Source organism: Hypanus sabinus, chromosome 29 (genome assembly GCF_030144855.1).
Source record: "Hypanus sabinus isolate sHypSab1 chromosome 29, sHypSab1.hap1, whole genome shotgun sequence".
NCBI classification, from domain to species: Eukaryota; Metazoa; Chordata; class Chondrichthyes; order Myliobatiformes; family Dasyatidae; genus Hypanus; species Hypanus sabinus.
In genome coordinates this window covers 33,804,251-33,825,979 of record NC_082734.1, presented here as the reverse complement: position 1 = coordinate 33,825,979, position 21,729 = coordinate 33,804,251, and the positions used below count along the sequence as shown (strand labels likewise).

At 43.7% G+C, this 21,729-nt stretch overlaps 1 protein-coding gene across 1 annotated transcript in view; it reads right to left on the bottom strand.

The window, feature by feature from the left end:
- The window catches only part of nosip (nitric oxide synthase interacting protein), a 34,870-nt gene extending 17,264 nt beyond the window's left edge, over positions 1-17,606 (bottom strand). The window contains exons 1-5 of the mRNA XM_059954134.1: positions 17,404-17,606; positions 13,709-13,818; positions 12,165-12,270; positions 9,646-9,727; positions 1,977-2,118 (exon numbers count right to left, since the gene is read on the bottom strand). Coding sequence (XP_059810117.1) covers positions 1,977-2,118; positions 9,646-9,727; positions 12,165-12,270; positions 13,709-13,778 — 400 coding nt within the window. The 5' untranslated portion in view covers positions 13,779-13,818; positions 17,404-17,606. The remainder of the gene's footprint in view (positions 1-1,976; positions 2,119-9,645; positions 9,728-12,164; positions 12,271-13,708; positions 13,819-17,403) is intronic.
- Positions 17,607-21,729: the final 4,123 nt, after the last annotated feature.

Genomic DNA, 21,729 nt, shown 5'->3' with positions numbered 1-21,729 from the left:
TAGTCCTCAGCAGATCAATCTCAAGGTTGTATATGATGGTATACTGCATATGAACATTGATAATAACTTTACTTTGACATGGGAAAAATATTCTATCAACCCTGTCAATAGCTCCTGATTTTATATACTTCTATAGGATCACCCTTTTAGCCTCCTTTCCTCAGGGAAAATGAGCCCAGCCTACATAATCTCTTCTTATAACTAAAGTCCTTCACCAGAGGAGTCCTGGTGAATCTCCTCTGCTCCTCTTCTGTCGTGTCATAAATCAAAGTTAAATTTATTATCAAAGTACCCGCACAGATCAGATGGGACCAGCCTTTCAGTGTAGCTTGGTACTTGTGACAAAAATAAGCCAATTCCTTAGCTCACAGGCTCAGAGACCCAGGTTTGATCCTGAACTCCAATGCTGTCCTTTTGCAGTTTACACAATGTTCAAAATGGATTCATTATCAAAATACACATATGCCACCATATACTATCTTGAGATTGATATTCTTGCAAACATTTACAAAAAAAAATTACAATAGAATTTATGAAAAGCTATACACAAAGAGTGACAGTCATCCAACATGAAAAAGACAAATCGTGCAAAAGAAATACTGAGAACATGCGTTGTAGAGTTTGTAGGTTGTGGAATCAGTTCAGAGTTCAGGTGAATGTGTTATCCATGCTGGTTCAGAAACCTGATGGTTGACGGGTAATAACTGTTCCTGAACCTGGTTGTGTGGCCACAATGGCTTCTATACTTCCAACCTAATCCGTACAACCAAAACGGCACACAATACTCCAAGTGTGGTCTAACCAGGACTAATATTGTGGAGAAAATGATCTTTCAAAATTGTTGGACAGTAAGGCTCAATTACTGTCTGCCTTGAGCTAACTAATCTCAAGTAGGGAAATCACACACTACCTGATGAAGGGTCTCAGCCCGAAATGTCAACTGTTGACTCTTTCCCATTGATGCTGCCTGGACTGCTGAGTTCCTCCAGCATTTTGTGTGAAGCTCAGGATTTCAGGCATTTGCAGAGTCTCTTGCATCAAAGAGACAGTCACCAGAAGTGCAAGCCGCTTCTGCAGCACGTTTCGTGAGCTCAGTATGTTCCAAAGTTTTACAGATTGAAGAGTACTATGGAGAGCAGTTCCCTCTATAATGCAGCAAGCAGTTTGTCCACAGAAAGCTCCAACAAACAATGATGAGTAAACAAACAGGTCAACTGCCTCAGTGCCTTACAGATAACATAATAAATCACCCTGCCAGCAAAAGTAGGGTTAAACGACCCCATGGTGCCGATCTGAACAAAAGTAAGTTTCCTCACACACTACCAGCCAATACACATTTGGTCATCGCTATCACGAAAACAGGATGTTGTGTCCTGTTTGTGGGAGATTGTTTTGCACAATATCACTTCAGCATTTCCTCCAGAAGTCTATAAAATATACAGAACAATGTGTTAAGTGTCCTCACCAATTAAAGGGATGCAGAGAGCTCAATGACACTTGTCCACAAGGAGAACAACATGGCCCGTCACCACACTGTTCTGAAGTCTGAACATTTGTATACAGAACTGACTAGCAGTTACGCACATTGACCATTTGGTAACCTGTGTATGTTTGAATTCCTTACTTGCAAGATCAATCAGCGTTTACAACAGAGGTGTTAAAAGTCAATGGAAGCTGCAAGCTGACAATTGATGATACTTTGAAGTTAGTAAAGCAATTGCCCCTCGCTTATTGGGTGTGTTTCGCGGCATTCTGCTACATTATCTTGAGTGTAGTAAGCAAAATGGCTCAGTAACCTGTTAGTCAAAGGGAAGCTATGCCCTTCAAAAGTTCCTTGCCTGTGCTGACTACATTCTATCTCAACTTACCCTTGCCTGGTCATTACATTCCCCAACTTCCACATGTGGATGGGGCGTTCTCAGTTGACATACCCCGTTTTCCACTACAGTTGTCTGGTGCACCATAGAACAACTTACCTTCTTTGGAGCTGAAGGGATTCAAGGGCTTGCTCACAATGGTCGACTCTTTCTCCAGAAACACTTTGACCTTGCTTTCCTTCTCTGCTTTCGCCAACTCCGCCATCTCCACCTTCTGCACATTCTTCTGCTTCTCGTAAGCCTAGGAGATAGACAATGCCTATAACTGGGGAGTGTGGGTGCAGTGCGCACACACAAAATGAGTGGAATGGAGGAAGTGTGAGATGTGCACACGTACACACAGACACGCACACGCACGCACCTTTGACCAGCAGGCAAACCGGACATCAGAAGTTTGAAGAGGATAGGACTTAAATCAGGTCCATTGCCTGAGGATAAAAGGCAGGAGTGGGTCGTGGCAACATAATAGAGCATTGACTAGTGACCAATCGGCATTTGGGATTGATCAGTAAGAGCAGATTAAAGGGAGGCAGGGGTAAACGGAGCAGCTGTCACCTAGTCAGACTGGTGACCTTAAAGCTTTAGTTCTTCAAGCTTCAGGGAAAAAAGGCTTCAGTCAGAAAAAGCAAAGGAAAGAAAAGCTCAAGTTTCTTCCTTCTCTTCTTTTTATCTGCTCAGCTAGGCCAATACGTTTGACAGATAGGATAGTGCAATGCTCCTCTTGAGGAATGTGGGAAGGCAGGAAAACCTCCAATGTCCATGGCGACTACAACTGCGAGAAGTGCATCCAACTGCAGCTTCTAATAAACCACGCAAGGAGTTGCAGCTGAAACTGGATGAACTCCGGATCATTCAGGAGGCTGAAGGGGTGATAGGTTAGAAATGTAGGGAGGTAGTTACATCCAAGGTATATGACTCAGGAAACTGGGCAACAGTCAAAAGGGGGAAAGGGGTTAAAGAGCCTTTGCAGAGTACCCCTGTAGCCATACTCCTCAACAACAGGTATATCACTTTGGACACTATCAGGGAGGTGACCTAGCAGAGGAAAGTCACAGTGGCTGGGATGCCTGGCACTGTCGGCCTCTGTGGCTCAGAAAGGAAAGATGGGGGGAGAAAGAAGAGGCACACTATGGTGACGGGAGATTCATTAGTTAGACAGGAAGTTCTGTGGGCAAGAAAAAGATTCCCAGATGACATGTTGGCCCCCAGATGCCAGGGTCAATGATATCTTGGATTGAATCCTCTGCATTCTGAACTGAGAGATTCTGAACAGTGAAGAGCCAGAGGTTGTGATCCATGTAGGTACCAATGACATGGGGAGGATGAGTTACTAGGTTCTGCATAGAGAGTTCAGGGAGTTAGGTACTAAGTTAAAGGGCAGAACCTCCAGGGTTGTGATCTCAGGATTGCTACCTGTGCTATGTATTAGTGAGGCCAGAACTAGGAAGATTATAAAGTTTAATATGTGGCTAAGGAGTTAGAGTAGGAGGGAGGACATAAGATTTTTGGATCATTGGGTTCTCTTCCAAGGAAGGTGGGACCTGTACAGAAGGGACGATTTGCACCTGAACTGGAAGGGGACTAATATTCTAGTCGGAAGATTTGCTAGTGCTGCATGGAAGGGTTTAAACTAGAGTTGCAGGGGGTTGGGAACCAGAGTGCTAGAACTGCTAGTAGAGAGGTTGTGGAGGCAGATGCTGGTAAGATTTCAGACAAAGTTAGGAATCAAAAGGTTGAGCATGGTGCGAAGTGTCCTGAGTTGCCTATACTTAAAAGCTAGAATTATGGTTGGAAAGGCGGATAATAATACTGACGATGAGGTAGCTGGTTTACAGAGGCAATATGTAGTGAGGAGAGGCTGTCAATAGGGCAAAATTCAGTAAACAGGATGCGTTGCAACGTAAAAAGATGGACTAAATCAAAACGAGTGACTACAGGTCTGAAGATGTATCTGAGTGGATGCAGTATACGGAATGAACTAGCAGCACAGTTGCAGATTGGCAGCTATGATGTTGTAAACATCATTGAATCATGGCTGAAAGATTATAGCTGGGAACCTAATGGATAGCCAAGAAGGCAAAGGAGGCAGCATCGCCCTGTTGGTAAAAAATGAAATCAGATCATTAGAAAGAGGTGACATAGAGTCGGAAGGTGTTGAATCGTTGTGGATAGAGCTAAGGAACTGCAAGGGTAAAAAGACCCCAATGGGAGTTGTATACAGACTCCCAAACAGCAGGAAGGATGTGGCCTACATGTGAGATAGAAAATGCTGCCAAAAGGGCGATGTCATGGGGGCTTCAACATGCAGGTAGATTGGGAACATCAGGCTGGTGCTGGAATACAGGAGGGGAAATCCCTAGAGTGCCTATGAGATGGCGTTTTAGATCAGCTCGTGGTTGAGTGCTCCAGAGGATCAGCTGTTCTGGAACGGGTGTTGTGCAATGAACCAGAATTGTTTAGAGAGCTTAAGGTAAAAGAATACTTAGGACCACGTGATCATAATATGATCGAATTCACCCTGAAACGTGAGAAGGAGAAGCTAAAGTCAGACGTATCAGTATTACAGTGGAGTAGAGGGAAATACAGGGGCATGAGAGAGAAGTTGGCCAGAAACGACTGGAAAAGACCACTGGCAGGGATGACAGCAGAGCACCAATGGCTGGGATTTCTGGGAACATTTCGGAAGGCACAGGATATATATATATCCCAAAGAAAAAGAAGTATTCTAAAGGAAAGATGACACAACTGTGGCTAACAAGAAAAGTCAAAGCCAACATAAAAGCCAAGGAGAGGGCATAAAATCAAGCAAAAATAAGTGGGAAATTAGAGGACTAACAGAAGGAACTAAAAAAAGTAATTAAGAAGATAAAGATGGAAATACAAGAGTAAGCTAGCCAATAATATTAAAGAGGATAACCAAAAGTTTCTTTAGTCACATGGTGTAAAAGAGACGAGAGTGGATATCAGACCATTGGAAAACGATGCTGGAGCGGTAGTAATGAGGGACAAGTAAATAGCAGATGAACTGAATAAGTATTTTCCATCAGTCTTCACTGTAGAAGACACTAGCAGTATAGTGGAAGTTCCAGGTTTCAGGAGGCATGAAATGTGTGAAGTTACCGTAACTAGAGAGAAGGTCCTTAGGAAACTGAAAGGTCTGAAGGTAGATAAGTCACCTGGACCAGACGGTGTACACCCCAGGGTTCTGAAAGAGGAGGCCAAGAGATCGTAGAGGCCATTAATAATGATCTTTCAAGGTTCACTAGATTCTAGAACAGTTCCAGAAAAGAGAAAAATTGCAAATGTCACTCAAGATGGGAGAGAGGCAGAAGAAAGGAAACTATCGGCCTCAGTGGCTGGGAAGAATTTGGGGTCGATTATTAAGGTTGTGGCTTTGGGGTACTAGGAGGCACATGATAAATAGGCCATAGTCAGCATGGTTTCCTCAAGGGAAAATCTTGCCCGATAAATCTGTTGGAATTATTTGAAGTATTGAGCAGAATAGACAAAGAAGAATTAGTTTAAGTGTACTTGGATTTTCAGAAGGCCTTTGACAAGGTGCTACACATGAGGCTGCTGAACAAGCTACAAGCCCATGGTACTATAGCCAAGATTCTAGCATGGATAAAGCAGTGGCTTATTGGCAGGAGGCAAAAAGTGGGAATAAAGGGAGCCTTTTCTGACTGGTTGTTTATGACTAGTGGTGATTCACAGGGGTCTGTGTCGGGACCAATTCTTTTTACGTTACATGTCAATGATTTGAATGATGGAATTGATGGCTTTGTTTCAAAGTTTACAGACAGTATGAAGGTAGGTGGAGGGGCAGGTAGTTCTGAGGAAGCAGAGAGGCTACAGAGAGGCTACCTCTACTAGATAGATTAGTAGAGTGGGTAAAGAAATAGCAGATGGAATACAGTGTCAGGAAATGTATGATCATGCACTTTGGTACAAGAAATGAAAGGGTTGACTCATTCCTAAATTGAGAGAAAATACAAAAAAACTGGGGTGCAGAGAGATTTTGGAGTCCTTGTGCACAATTCTCTGAAAATTTGCAGGTTAAGGCTGTGGTGAGGAAGGCAGAAGCAATATTTGCATACATTTCAAGATGACTAGAATATAAATAGAGAAAGTACAGAGAAGATTTACTCGAATGTTACCTGGGTTTGAACACCTAAGTTACAGGGAAAGATTGAACAAGTTAGGTCCTTATTCTTTGGAGCATAGAAGGTTGAGGGGGAACTTGATAAAGGTATTTAAAATTATGAGGGGGATAGATCAAGTTGACGTGGATAGGCTTTTTCCATTGAGAGTAGGGGACATTCAAACAAGAGGACATGAGTTGAGAGTTAGGGGGCAAAAGTTTAAGGGTAACACAAGGGGGAATTTCTTTACTCAGAGAGTGGTAGCTGTGTGGAACAAGCTTCCAGTAGAAGTGGTAGAGGCAGGTTCAGTATTGTCATTTAAAGTAAAATTGGATAGGTATATGGACAGGAAAGGAATGGAGGGTTAGGGGCTGAGTGCAGGTCAGTGGGACTAGGTGAGAGTAAGTGTTCGGCACGGACTAGAAGGGCCGAGATGGCCTGTTTCCATGCTGTAATTGTTACATGGTTTAAAAGCTAGGATGTAATGTTGAGACTTTATAAAGCACTGATGAGGCCTCAATCGGAGTATTGTGACCAGGTGTGAAAGGATGTGCTGAAACCGGAGAGGGTTCAATGGAAGTTCACAACAATTCCAGGATTGAATGGCTCATCGTATGAAGAGCATTTGATGTCTCTGCAACTGTATTCACAGGAATTCAGAAGAATGAGGGCTGCCTCATTGAAACCTTTCGAATGGTGAAAGGCCTTGATAGAGCAGATATGAAGAGGATGTTTCCTAAGGTGGGAGAGTCAAAGACCAGAGGACACAGCCTCGGGGCACCTTTGAGAACAGACAGACAGACATACTTTATTGATCCCGAGGGGAATGGGGATGAGAAGAAATTTCTTTAGCCAGAGAGTGGTGAATCTGTGGAATTCTTTGCCATAGGCAGCTGAGGAGGATGTCTTTATGTATATTTAAGGTAGAGGTTTATATTTTTGATTGGTCAGGGCACGAAAGGATATGGGGAGAAGGCAAGAGATGGGGGCTGAGAGGGAAATGGATCAGTCATGATGAAATGGCAGAGCAGACTCGAGGGTCAAATGACCCAGTTCTGCTCCTATATCTTATGGTCTTAGGAAAGATGGGAACTGAGAAAGCTGTAGAACACAGATGAGAGAGTTTGACAGCAAGCCAATTTACAACATCTCAGTGCTCTGCTGTTATTTTTCTGCACCCAAGGTCATTTCTTCTGCCACAAAAGGCAGGATCTCCCGGTGGCCACTCATTGTAATTCCACCTTCCACTGTCATTCTGACATCGTCTATGACCTCCTGTGTGAGTGTCACCACGAGGCCAGTCTCAGGCTGAAGAAACACCACCTCATATTCTTTCTGGGTAGCCTCCAACCGAATGGCAGGATCATTGATTTCTGGTAAATTCTCCCCCCACTCCATCTCTCTTTTTCCATTCTGGTTCCCCTCTCACCCCTTCTCTTCTCCTCACCTGCCCACCACTTCCCTCTGGTGCAACCTCCTCCTTCCCCTTCTCCTATGGTCCATTCTGCTTTCCTCTTACTCCTTCCTTGTCATTTAATTTTCTCATGCTTGTTTGTGTAGGTGGCGGAGTGGAGATACGTCTCTACAAAGGAGATGCAAGGCGCTCCTTCCCTTCATCAGCCTGAAGGTCACCCTTGGGCAAGGTGTAGCACCTCCTTAGCCTCCTGATCACGGGAAGCAGTGGGAGCAGCTGGTGCAGATCACAAGTCCTGGTCATGCAATCAATGACACCAGGCAGACTATCTCTGAAGAGTATTGATAATGGTTTGGGGGGTTGGGGGGGGGGGGGTCACCCATCTTGTAAAGACACTGCCTAGAACAAGGGTCGGCAACCCGCGGCTCCGGAGCCGCATGCGACTCTTTCATCTCTGTGCTGCGGCTCCCCGTAGTTTGTTAGTTTTTGAAATGTAATTCAAAATTTGAAGATTATGGTGATCTTGTACAATCTAAAAACGTTGTGGAGACCCCATTTCCTGGCACATCCGAACCGGCTCACAATTAGCCACTGTTCCGGCTAAGGGAGATAGCCTACGGGGGTTTGTGAGTGCGTGTCTTTTGGAGCATCCGCGCCCACGGGGACGGGTTGAGGGAGGCTTTAAATCAAGGCTGTTTAGTTCGAATAAAGTTACCTTTGACTGCAGTGTCTTTATTTTAGTGCTGCATGTAGCGCTACACCGCTACGTGTTTTTTATCGCTATTAATATACATCACCACTGCCAATGCCTGACACCCGCCAGTGCGCGCTTTCTTTTAATTCTTCGATCCAAGGTAGGCTACCTATGGAGTAATCTTCAACCCAACGCCTTTTTTTCGGAGTTCAAAATGTTTTTGTTGCATGCAGAAATGTAATTTTGTTTTCTCTGCCGGAGTTCATCAATTTCATAAATGCAACACATTATAGTTTGTTTATACATAGCATAAAGGCAAAAAAAAAACCGTTCTATGCAGTGTTATTTCATTTTAAATGTCAAACGGGTTTTGTGGCTCGCAGTGCTTTCTTTTCTGTGGGAAATGGGTCCATATTGGCTCTTTCAGTGGTAAACGTTGCCGACCCCTGGCCTAGAAGAAGGCAACGGCAAACTGCTTCTACAGAAAAATGTGCCAAGAACAATCATGGTCATGGAAAGACCATGATCACCCACATCGTGCGATACAGCACATAACGAATGGACGGTGCTTGTTTATATCTTTATAAAATCACCTATATACATGTAATTGTTCAGTGAGTTATCCTGTGGTTACAGTTGACTGTATTGTTCAGGAAAATACTTGCTTTCGGTGACAGATTACACATTACTTGACTCGGCCATCTTATTGTCTAACTGTTGTCAGTGGAATTCTGTTGGAATTTCTGTTCTCTCTGGTCTGGTATGAGAAGACCACAACTACTTTTTAGTCTTTTTCTCTCCCCACTCTTCTTCTCATTTCTTCTTGTAACACTTAATAACATGACCGTAAGCAACAGGTTTTATGCCTTATTTTTGACTTCTGAAGAACCTTTAGATGGCAAAAGCATTGGATCCAAGACTACCATACTGAAGAAACTCCAGCCAGACTACCCACCACCCTGTGTGACACCATCTTAGAAGTAGGAAAGAATGATATTCCAAGGAAATTGAGGATGCAGAGAAAAGCGGTGGTGCTGTCACAGCTCGGGACGTCGGAGTTTGGGGTTCAATTCCAGCATCACCTGTATGGAGTTTGTATATGCTCCCCATGAACCCTGTGGGTTTCCTCCCACAGACCAAAGGTGTACTGGTTAGTAGGTTAATTGGTGTTTGTAAATCATCCTGTGATTAGGCTAGGGTTAAACAGGTGGGTTGCTCTGTTCTGTTTAAACAGGGATGATCTCTCTTGGAAAAAAAAATTGTGTATTTAAGGCAGAGATTGACAGGTATCTGAGTAGCCAGGGATTCAAAGGTTATGGTGAGAAAGAGGAGGAGTGAGACTAAATGGGAAAATGGATCAGCTCATGATAAAATGGCAGAGCAGACTCGATGGGCTGAACGGCCGACTTCTGCTCCTTTGTCTTATGGGTTGCCAGACAGTGCAGTTCATTGGTCTGGGAGGACCTGGTCCACTTCATCTATAAATAAATTTTTTAAAAGAGATTAAAGGAAATCTACCTTTATCTTTTTGGCAATTTCAGTTTTCTGATGCAAGATGTACTCAAGAATTGCTTCTTTTTCATATATGTAACCATCAGGTCTACAGAACAGAAATAAAGATTCATTAGTATGACTGAGTACGTTGCACATATTTTCAGATAGTTATCATTATTCAAAGGAGGCTTTTCAATTTGGAAGTGCACACAAAGGCAATACCTGACCAGCACCAAATTCGCAATTCTGGGTTTGCGAAGAGACTCAAGATGCAAAGGCCTATGTTCCAGTTCACCTGAGCAGCCGTGAGACAGGAAACTCTTTAATCTACAGGCTGTTCCCAAGGATACACAGAGAGGTGATATCAGGTGCTGCTGGAAGCTCATCAACTGGGTGAACGACAATCTTTGGTCTTCCCGAACTCCAAAACTGTTGATCTGCCAGCAAATCAAGATGCCCATTGAGGAATGCTGCCAACTGGCGCAGTCCAGGGTGCAGGAGTACGTTCTGAGGGATGAACTGAAGCTCAGTGTGACCACCACAAGGGCTCGGTGGAGAAGGACCAGTGTAGGGTTCTTCTGCTACTGGAGAGGGTAGGGCCAGATTGTGGCAGTGAACCACCCTAGGGGTCACATGAGGGGCAACAGTCCAACTGGATTCAAGGAATGCAATAAAACAGGACTAACACATTGACTGTGAACACAAGAATAAAAGGGCTTTGCAGGGTTTATTAGAACATAGAAAAGTGCAGCATCAGTACAGAGCCATGGGCCCCAGTGTTGTGCTGAACTCTTCTTCCTATACAACGTCCATTTCCCACACATTCATGTGACTATCTAAACGTCCTATAGAACATACAACAGTACAATTCAGAGCCACTATTGACAAAAATATTCTTGTCATTGAGTACATTCAACCTTTGGGGATCAGGTAGGGAAAGGCTGAAAGCATTAGAATGGCTGTAGCAGGTTCAAGGGGAGCAAATGGCCAACTCTTGCACATTCCCCCCACTGTGTGATGATTTAGCATGTCATATTAAAGGAAGTGAATACTTATGCAATCAACTTTTGTGTTTTATATCTGTAATTAATTTAGATCACTTTATAGAGATCTGTTTCCACTTTGACACCGAAGCGTCTTTTTCTGTTGAATAGTGTCAAAAAAGGCCAGTTTAAATCCACTGTGATTCAACGTTGCAAAACAATAAAACACGAAAACTTCCAAGTGGGGGGCGAATACATGTTATAGGCAGTGTAATTACCTATATATATATACATAAAAATAACTGTTTGGTGTGCCCCCTAGTGGTCACAGTATATACACAATTGTTCAGTGTGCCCCCTAGTGATTACAGAATGTATATGCAATTGTTCAGTGTGTTCTCTAACTAGAGAAGATCTGCAGATGCTGGAAATCCGAACACCACACACAAGATGCTGCAGGAACTCAGCAGGTCAGGCAGCATCTATAGAAAATAGTACAGTCAACGTTTTGGGCCAAACCCCTTTAGCAGGACTGGGGGGGGAAAAAGCTGAGGAGTAGATTTTAAAAGTGGGGGGAGGGGAGAGGGAGACTCATTGGTGATAGGTGAAACCTGGAGGAGGAGGAGGGATGAGGTAAAGAGCTGGGTGCTTGATTGGTGAAAGAGACAGAAGACCATGGAAGAAAAAAAAGGGGAGGGGCACCAGAGGAAGGCAATGGGAAGGAGGTAAGGTGAGGGAGGGAAAAGGGGATGGGAAATGGTGAAGTGGGGGGGTGGCATTACCAAAAGTTTGAGAAATCGATGTTCATGCCATCAGTTTGGAGCCCATCCAAACAGAATACAAGGTGTTGTCATGCCATCAGGTTAGAGGCTACATACAACACTTCAGTAGTGAACCACCCCAGGGGTCACATGAGGGGCAACAGTCCAACTGGATTTAAGGAATGCAATAAAACAGGACTAACGCATTGACTGTGAACACAAGAATAAAAGGGCTTTGCAGGGTTTATTAGAAGTGCAGCATCAGTACAGAGCCATGAGCCCCAGTGTAGTGCTGAAGCAATTACATTAGCAAACAAATGACTCACTTTTTGTGAGTGTTACTCTAAACCAGGGGTTCCCAACCTGAGTTACTATCATTAACCCTTGCTTAATGAACTGGTCCATGGCATTAAAGAGGTTGGGAACCCCTGGTTTAGGGTGAGGGTAGGAAATATTAAGAGGGATTGGAGGAAGAATTTTCTCAGAGAGAGAGGGTTGGAGAGCTGAAAGCTGAACGCAGACATTTTGACACAGTACCTGGCTGAGGCACAAAAGACCAAATGCTGGTAAAAGAACCTGTTTATGCTCTCTACGTCTCTGATCTGAAAGCAACAAATGATTGTTGGCATGATGTGGAGCCTGTACTTAGGACTCTACATCTGATCCCGACTGAGTAAGGAAAAACAACTGGAGCAGGGTGAAAGAAAGTAGGGTGTGGAGTGGAGGGAGTGGGCCCCCAGGTCCACAATCTACAGTAATAGGGAGAGAAAACAAAGGATAGAAAATTAGAGAGACTTACGTTATGACAGGATCCCTGCAGGGTTGCAAGGACAGACAGCAACAATCAAAGTCCTTGATGGAATCTTTGCTGAGACGCAAGGACTGTGTCCCATAGCCAGAAACAGCTGGGTGAGGAAGAGAGGAACATTCAGTCACTAGGACCACAGCAGAATCCCTGCAGCATCATTACCCCTGACCAGTTCTCTTCATCAGTATCTTCCGAATAACAAAAACCTATCGATCTGAGACTTAAAATAAATAACAGTCTGGTAAATGTCATGGAATTATAGGAGCACTGGATCCCTAACCCCTATTGACATCAATGGATCTGGGGTTGAGAAGGTGAACTGCTTTAAGTTCCTCAGCACACACATCACCGAGGATCTCACGTGGTCTGAATATTACAGTTGTGCGATGAAAATAAGCACAACAGCGCCACTTTCACCTGAGACAGTGGGCCCCCAAATCCTAAAAACTTTCTACAGGGGCACAATTGAGAGCATCCTGACTGGCTGCATCACTGCCTGGTATGGGAACTGTACTTCCCTCAATCGCAGGACTCTGCAGAGAGCAGTGCGGACAGTCCAGCACATCTGTAGATGTGAACTTCCCACTATTCAGGACATTTACAAAGATAGGTGTGTAAAAAGGGCCCAAAGGATCATTGGGGACCTGAGTCACCCCAATCATAAACTGTTACAGCTACTACTATCCAGGAAACTGTATCACAGCATAAAAACCAGGCCCAAGAAGCTCTGGGCCAGCTTCTTCCACCAGGCCATCAGACTGATTAATTCATGCTGATACAACTGTATTTCTATGTTATATTGACAATCCTGTTGTACATATTTATTATAAATTACTATAAGTTGCCTTTAGTTCTTACATCCATATATATGAGTAAAAATCTTTACTTCTTTGTCTAAATGTGCAATCATAGTAATTTATGATAAATAGAACAGTCAATGTAACATAGAAATGCACTCAAATCAGTGCGAGTTTCTGTGCAAAAGAAGACAAATTGTGAAAATAAAAAATAAAAACATCTATGGGGTGTTGTAGACAAAAGGCCCAAATATTGTTGCGGGTCCCCACCACCCATCCCACAACTTCTTTGATGCACTATTGCCGGGTGGGGGGGGTAGTTGGTACAGGACGAGGACCACCAGACTGGGTAATGCCCTCTTCCTTCAGGCTGTCAGACTACTAAATACCCTGCCACCACTGAGGTCTCGTAATTAAGACAGCAAGCTGTTTACTTGTGCCACACACTATATGTAATTTTGAATTGTATTTTGTGAACTAATTTATGGTAATATTTTGCTTTATGTACTGTGTAAGATATATTCTTTGTGGGTGCACCATGGTCTGGAGGAATGTTGTTTTGTTTGGGGGGGGGTGTCTCACTAGGACACACTTGAACTTGAGATGAATCTCAGAGTAATATTTGCTGACATATGCTTTAAAACAAAATTTACTTAGAACTCTGAACACAGATCACCTCTTATTTCATTCTTCATGACATTAAAACTATAAGCCCCCACTTTTGCTGTGGTCAAGTACCTGTGTCTTTCTTCTTCTCGTAGTATGTGTACACAGCCCCAGCTGTACAGTTCTTGCCGTGTCTCGTCATCACTCACAAGCGGCTTGGGGGTTTAGCCAGAGAAGGTACACTAGCAAAGATAGCAATGGAACAATCAGTCCATTCAGCCCCTCTCCAATCATGCCAGCACGACCTTCAATTGATCCAATCACACAGCAGAGTCCTCTTTTCCTGGGTGCTTTCCACCTTCCAGGTTTGTCCCAAACATTCCTATAGATACCAAGTTAAGACAAAGTTCTCCCCAATTCCTGATTCATTTAAAAACACTTGTACTTAGAGAGAGAAATTTGCTTTGTCACATGTATACCAAGACGTACAACAAAAGCATTGTTTCCATCAAATCAAATCAGTGACCATTCCTTTGCTTCCACAAATACTACCCAACTGACTGTGTTCCTTCAGCTATTGGGTTTTGTTCCAGACCCAAACGTCTGCAGTCTCTTGTGATGCAAGAGCCATAGCCTATTCCATTATAGGGACAGTTCAACCCACTATCCAGGACTTCTACAACAAGTGATGTCAGGAAGAAGACTTGCACCATCAAGGACCCCACCATACCCTCTTCCTAACACTGCCATTAGGCAGGAGGTACATGATTAAAGAGAAGATTAGTCGTAGAAAATGACAGCACAAACACAGGCCCATTTAAACTACCAAGTCCCATCAATCTGCTCCTAACTTCTCCAAAACATTGAAACCGAAATCGCATCCATCGCTTGTGTTTGCAGCTCATTCCATACTCTCACGTCCTTCTGAGTGAAAAAGTTTCCCCTCATGTTCTCCTTAAACATTTCACCTTTTACCCTTAAACCATGACCTCCAGTCGTGGTCCTACCCAACCTCAGCGGAAAAAGCCTGCTTGTATTTACCCCATCTATACCCTTCATAATTTTGTCTACCTCCATCAAATGTCCCCTCAAAGTTCTATGTTTGAGTGAATAAAGTCCTAACTTATTTAATCTTTCCTTATATTCAAGTCCTCCAGTTCCAACAACATCCTCATAAATTTTCACTGTACACTCTCAATCTTATTTACATCTCTCCTGTAGATAGGTGACCAAAATCTGCTCACATTACCCCAAATTCAGCTTTACCAACATCTTGTACAACTTCAACATAACATCCTATCTCCTGTTCTCAGTACGTTGACTTATGAAGGCCAATGTCCCAAAAGTTTTCCTCACAAACCTATCTATCTATGACACTACTTTCAATGAATTATGGACCAGTACTCCTAGATCCCTTTGTTCTACCACACTCCTCAGTGCCCTACCACTCACTGTATAAGACCAACCCTGGTTGATCCTCCCAAAGTGCAACACCTCACACTTGTCTGCATTAAATTCCATTTGCCATTTTTCAGCCCATTTTTCCAGCTGGTCCAGATCCCACTGCAGGCTTCGATAGTCTTCATCACCGTCCACTACATCCCCAATCTTGGTGTTGTTGATCCAGTTAACCACATTATCATCCATCATTGAATTGACGGCAAACAACAATGGACCCAGCTCCAATCCCTCTGGGACTCCACTGGTCACAGGCTTCCAGTCAGAGAGGCAACCATCTACTACCACTCTCTGGCTTCTCCCTCAAAGCCAATGTCTGATCCAATTTATTTCCTCATCCTGAATACCGAGAGACTTCCATGCTGGATGTGTCAAATGCCTTGCTGAAACCCATGTAGTGAACATTCACTGCCTTTCACTCACAACTTTCCCGGTAACTTCCTCGAAAAACTCTTGTCATGATTTACCACACACAAAGCTACATTATCTCTAATCAGTTCTTGTCTATCCAAATACTCATATTAGCACCTTCAGAATACCTCCCAATAGCTTTCCCACTGCTAATGTCAGGCTCACTAGCTCATAATTTACCGCTTTATTCGTAGAGTCTTTCTTAACAGCAGAACAACATGGGCTATCCTTTAATCCATCAGTCGCTCAGCTGTCACTACAGATTATTCAAATATCTCTGCTAGGGCCCCTACAGTTTCTGCACTTGCCTCCCCACAGGATCTGAGGAAAAACCTCATCCAGCCTTGGGGATTTATCCTCCCTAATTTACCTCGAGATGGCAAATACCTCCTCCTCTGTAAACTGTCCATCACCTCGCTGCTGCTTTGCCTCATTTCTATAGACTCTGTGTTCATCTGCTGAGTAAATACAGATGCAAAAACTCCATTTAAGATCTCCCTCATCTCTTCTGGACTACCATTCTGATCTTCCAGAGGACCAATTTTCTCCTTTGCAATCCTTTTGCTCTTAACTTATCTGTAGAAGTCCTTAGGATTTTCCTTCACCTTGTCTGCTAGGGCAATCTCATACCTTCTTTAAGCACTCCTGATTTATTTCTCAAGTGTTCTCTTGCATGCCATATACTCCACAAACACCTCATTTGTTCATAACTGCTGTGCACCTCCTTTTTTAAAAAAACTTTACCAGTATTTCATTATCTCTCAAAATCCAAGATTCCCTAACCCTGTTATTCTGACAGGCACATACAAGTTTTGTACTCTCAAAATTTCATTTTTGAAGGCCTCCCACTTACTAAGTACACCTTTGCCAGAAAACAGCTTGTCTCAATCCTTCCTGATACCATTGAAATTAGCCTTTCTCCAATGTAATATCTCAACCTGAGGGCCAGACCTACCCTTTTCCATTATTACCTTGAAGCTAACGGCATTAAGAACACTTGATGCAAGTGTTCCCCTACACAAATTTCAGTCACCCGTCTTGTCGCATTCTCTAATAGGAGATCGCACTCACTAATTGGTACTTCTATGTAGTGATTAAGAAACTGTCCTGAACACTCTTGACAAACTATCTTATCTAGTCCTTTTAAGTATGGGAGTCCCAGTCAATACTGTATGTGGAAAGTTAAAATCACCTATGATCACAATCTTCTGTTTCTTGCAACAGTCAGCGAATTGTTCCTCTAAATTCTGCAACTGTTGGTTGGTCTACAATATAGCCCCTTTAATGCCGTGCCTTCCTCATTCATCAGTTCCAACCAGAAAGCATCACTATACAAGTTCTCCAGTCGGTCCTGACCAAGCACTGCTGTGACATTTTCTCTGACTAGTAATTCCTCCCACCCACCCCCACACCCGTTCTATCACCGCAATAACAACGGAACCCCGGAATACCGAGCTGCCAGCCCGGACCCTCCCTGCAACAAAGTCTCAGTAATGTCAACAGCATACAGTAATTCCATGTGCTGGTCCATGCCCTGAGCTCATCGGCCTTTCCACAATCTGTCACCTGTACATTAAAGCAGACAGTGAAATGCATCGATATCCGAGGATATTGGGACAAGTGCTTCCAGCGCAATGCAGCACCCCTAACCTGAAGACCCCCACCTCGAGGTTCAACACAACTCCTTTCCCAGTCTCATCTCTTACTCAGCCTCCAATGGTGTAATGCTTTATTTCGCTGAGAACCTTAACTTAGTGTTACGTTAACACGTTTGTCGTGTTTGTACTGTACCGACCTACCACTGTAAACCTTCTTCCCTCTGGATTGACTAATCCTCATTAAAAATAATCACTGAAATTGTGTTCTGGAGGGGAGAGCACGCTGTAAGCCCCCACGATAATAATTTCAAGCAGCTTATTTAGCTGAAATCAGTGATTTTAACCGAGTGTCGTACTCACCCCGGGCGACAGCCTCCAGACCGGAAGTCCGCTCGGAGACGACTGGCGTCACCAGAAGGCGGTCGCTGGTGCCACGCATGCGCATACATCCTGCTCGGTTTTCGGGCGGTGAAAATGTCAATTTATTAACTACGTTACGGGATTTTATGCAGAAAGAGAACCTTGAATGTGAAGTGTAAGCTCGTCTCGTCGAAAGGGTGGCACCGGAGTAAAGAAAGGTAAGAAATATTCCTTTGCAGAGTGAACTGTACTCCCCCTGCAGGATAGGAGGAGCAGTGGCTCCCACAGTTGAGCCTATCCGCCCCCTGCAGGACGTCAGGAGCAGTGGCTCCAACAGTGCAGGCTGCCGCCCCCTGCAGGATGAGAGGACCAGTGACTCCCACAATTTTTTTTTATTTTTTACTAAACAGATTCAAAACTACGTACACAACACTGGAAGATTCAACAATTGAGCCTGTCCACCCCCTGTGAGATGGCTCCCACCAGCTCCTTCAGAACCTTTGCTTTTACATATTTTATCTAGTGCGGAATGGGCCCTTCAAGCCACACTGTAACCTCGACATACACGATTAACCCTAACTTAACCACGGGACAATTTACAAATTAACCTGTGGGAGGAAACCACAGGACGCGGGTAAAACCCACACATTCCATGAAGAAGACTCCTTACACAAGGGCACTGGAATTGAACTCTGAAATCAGAATGACCCAAGCTGACTTACCAATCAGAATCAAACACTACCACGCCAGACTTACCAGCAAGAGGAAAATATCTTTGTTATCTGCTTCCACAGTCTTGAGTTTTCTCAGGAATTCCAGTTTAAGCTGACGCCACGAAAGCGTGCAACTGCTTAAGGTGGTTTGAAAGGCAAGAAACTTGACTAAAACATAATTATTAACACCTTTTCTGAAGTACACTGTGGTAGACTATCACTGCAAACAATGAAGAGGTGGGCGAATTCAAGGGATGAGCCATGCTGGTGTGTTGCATAATCAACACAAATGAAGTTGGAGTGAGCGATTTGGAGAGGAAGAGGTGTTTGGATGCCCGTCCAACTAACCAGGCGGCAAGGCTGGGTCACTCTAAGTACCGAGCAATTAGAAAGGTCAAGAACAGCTGTGGGCTGGGCGACGCGGTCCAGACCCAGAGCAAATCACTGGTGGCATGTCTAGGTCCGAACGTTTTACCATGGAGGGTCCTGGTCCGAATGCGAGGTGCGATCCACTGTTTGGCCACTTTAAATGATGGCCCAGATAGACTGGAAAAGGCAGGTGTCAGGCCAGAGTCAGGCTGATCTTAATCGTTCACTCCTCTCTCCGAGACTGTCCAGCTGCTGTGCTTCGTGTCTGCAAGCTTTGCGGGAATTGAGGAACTGAGACTAAGGCTTTGGGCCTACTCCAGGGATTCGGGGCCTATGGATTCAGTTTGGTTCGGAATGCCGTTGCTCAATTCTATTGTTTACATGATCGTGTTTCTCTCTCTCTGCACGTTGTGTGGTGGTGTTTTTTCTAAATTGGATTATTTCGGGTTTCTTGCTTTGTGTCTGCCAGCAAGCAGACAAATCTCAGGGTGTATAATTATACATTCTTTAATGATAAATGTACTTTGCATCTTTGATTTGGTATTTCTCTGAAGTCCAACAACCACCTGATACTGAAACAACTGGTTAGCAGGTCAGACAGCATTTATGTAGTATGATATACCCAGAGCAAAATCACGAGCAATGGCAGGTGCTGAAGATCACACACAGATACTGGAGGAACTCAGCAGGTTGGGCAGCTTCTACAGAGAGGAGTAAACATCTGATGACCTGGGTGGACATTGGATTATCCACTTGCTTCCTTACAACTTACCATAGTGATGGCCTTTCACCAGAAGTATTATTTTCTTTTCAAACACCCATCTCTGTGTTACAGTTCTGTACTTTTTAAAATTTGTACACTGGATGTGCAGGTGGCAGGGTGAGATACGTTCTCTACCAAAGGAGGTTAAGATGCTCCTTCCCTCTGCTAGCCTGCAGGTCACCCTTAGGCAAGGTGTAGCACCTGCTTAGCCCCCTCAATCGGGGTCATGTGAAGCCATGGAAGCAAGTGGTGGATGGTCGTATGAGCAGCTGGTGCAGATCACAAGTCTGGTTATACGATCACTGACACCAGGCAGACAATCTATGTGGAGTATTGATAATGGCTGGAGTCACCCTTCTTGTAAAGACACTGTCCAGAAGAGGGCACTTCTGTAGAAAAATTTGCCAAGAACAATCATGGTCAAAGACCGTGATCACCCCTGTCATTGGACACAGTGCAGAATATGACACTGAATGTGGTCATTGCTGGCAAAGTCTGTTGTTTCAAACAACTCTGGCTGCGTTTGAGAAAATGATGTTTACAAAATTCACATTGGTATGATACCCCTTACAACCTCACTATTTTTAAATATCAATCATACTTTACTCATACTAGAGTCACTGTGAATACTGTGGGATGACATTTATTGCACATTAATTCAAGCCAGTGTTTTACCACTCATATGTCCTCAACTAACAATGCAAAATGTTTCAGGACTTACCAAGATTCAAGATTGTTTAATGTCATTTCCATTACACAAGTGTAAAGGAAAGCAAAATAATTGTTACTCTGGGTCCAAAGCAGCACAAAAACATAAGGTAAAGAACTCAATAATTATAAAAAAGCACAATAAATATAAATACATAAGATGGGTTATATACCAAGATTGATTATACATCCATATAGAGACTAAGCTCAGAGTGTCTGGACATAAGGAGACTGACAGAAAATGATAAGTAGTGGTGGGTTAGTGGTGGAAGAGCTGATTGGCCTTTCTGCTTGGGGGGGGGGGGGGTCGGAAGTCTGTTTTTGAGTCTGGTGGTCCTGGTGTGGACGTAGCCTCCTCCCTGATGGGAGTGGGACAAACAGTCCATGAGCAGGGTGGCTGGGTGGGTCCATTTGTGATATTGCTGGCCATTTTCTGGCACTTTCTGCACATAGAATCATCAAAAAGTACAGCACAGAAACAGGCCCTTCAGCCATCTAGTCCTTGCGAGCCATTTAAACTGCCTACTCCCATCTACCCGCTCCGGGACCATAGCCCTCCATCCCCTGCATCTATGTACCTATCCAAACTTCTTTTAACCCTGCAATTGAGCTTGCATGTATCAATTGCACTGGCGGCTTGTTCCACACTCTGAGTGAAGAGGTTTCTCCTCATGTTCCCTTAAACTTTTCACCTTTCCAGACCCACCCAACTTCAGTGGAAAAAGACTGCTTGAATTTACCCCTCATAATTCTTGTATGTCTCTATCAAATCTCTTCTCAATCTTCACGTTCCAAGGAATAAAGCCCTAACCTATTCAAACTTTCCTTGTAAATCAGATCTGCCAGATCCAGCAACATCCTTGTAAATTTTCTCTTACTCTTTCAACCTTACTTACAACCTTCCTGTAGGCAGGTGACCAAAACTGCAAACACAATCCTCCAAATTAGGTCTCACCCAATATCTTAAACAGTTCAACATAACATCGCATATCAGTACCTCATGCCTTCTTTAGCCCTCCTGATTTCTCTCTTGAGTGACTGCTTACATTTCTTGTACTTCATAAGCACCTCATTTATTCCTACCTGCTTTTATCTGAACTCTTTTTCTTGACCAGTGCCTCAATATCTCTTGAAAAGCCAAGGGTTCCTAAACCCGTTATCTTTACCTTTTATTAGACAGGTACATAACAAGTTTTGTACTCTGAAAATTTCACTTTGAAGCCTCCCACTTTCCAAGAATACTTTGCCAAAAAAACAGCCTACCCCAATCCACCACTTGCCAGATCCGTTCTGATATCATCAAAATTGGCCTTTCTCTAATTTAGAATCAAAACCATTGCTGATTGTAGAACTCCTTAAGTTTCATAGTGGAATCAAAAGGGAGGGGAGTCCATTTCAGCGTACATGGCTGAAATTCAAGAGATTGTCTGAGCATTGCAGTTTAATGATGGACTTAGTAATATTCTAACAGATACTTTAGTTTGTGGAATCTTACAAGAAAGCATTTAAAACTGGCTCCTAACTGAAGCACAACAAAGAGCAGTTGAAATCACTGTTTGAATGGAACTGCAGACAGGCGTCAGGAATGAAAGACAGCATGAACAAAACTGCAGCGTCTAAACAGAAACAAGCTTTTCAGTTAGTCCTGACGAAGGTCTCAGCCCAAACATCGACAGTGCTTCTCCTTATAGATGTTCCACCAGCATTTTGTGTGTGTTGTCTGAATTTCCAGCATCTGCAGATTTCCTCGTGCCTAGCCAAACAGATTGTGTT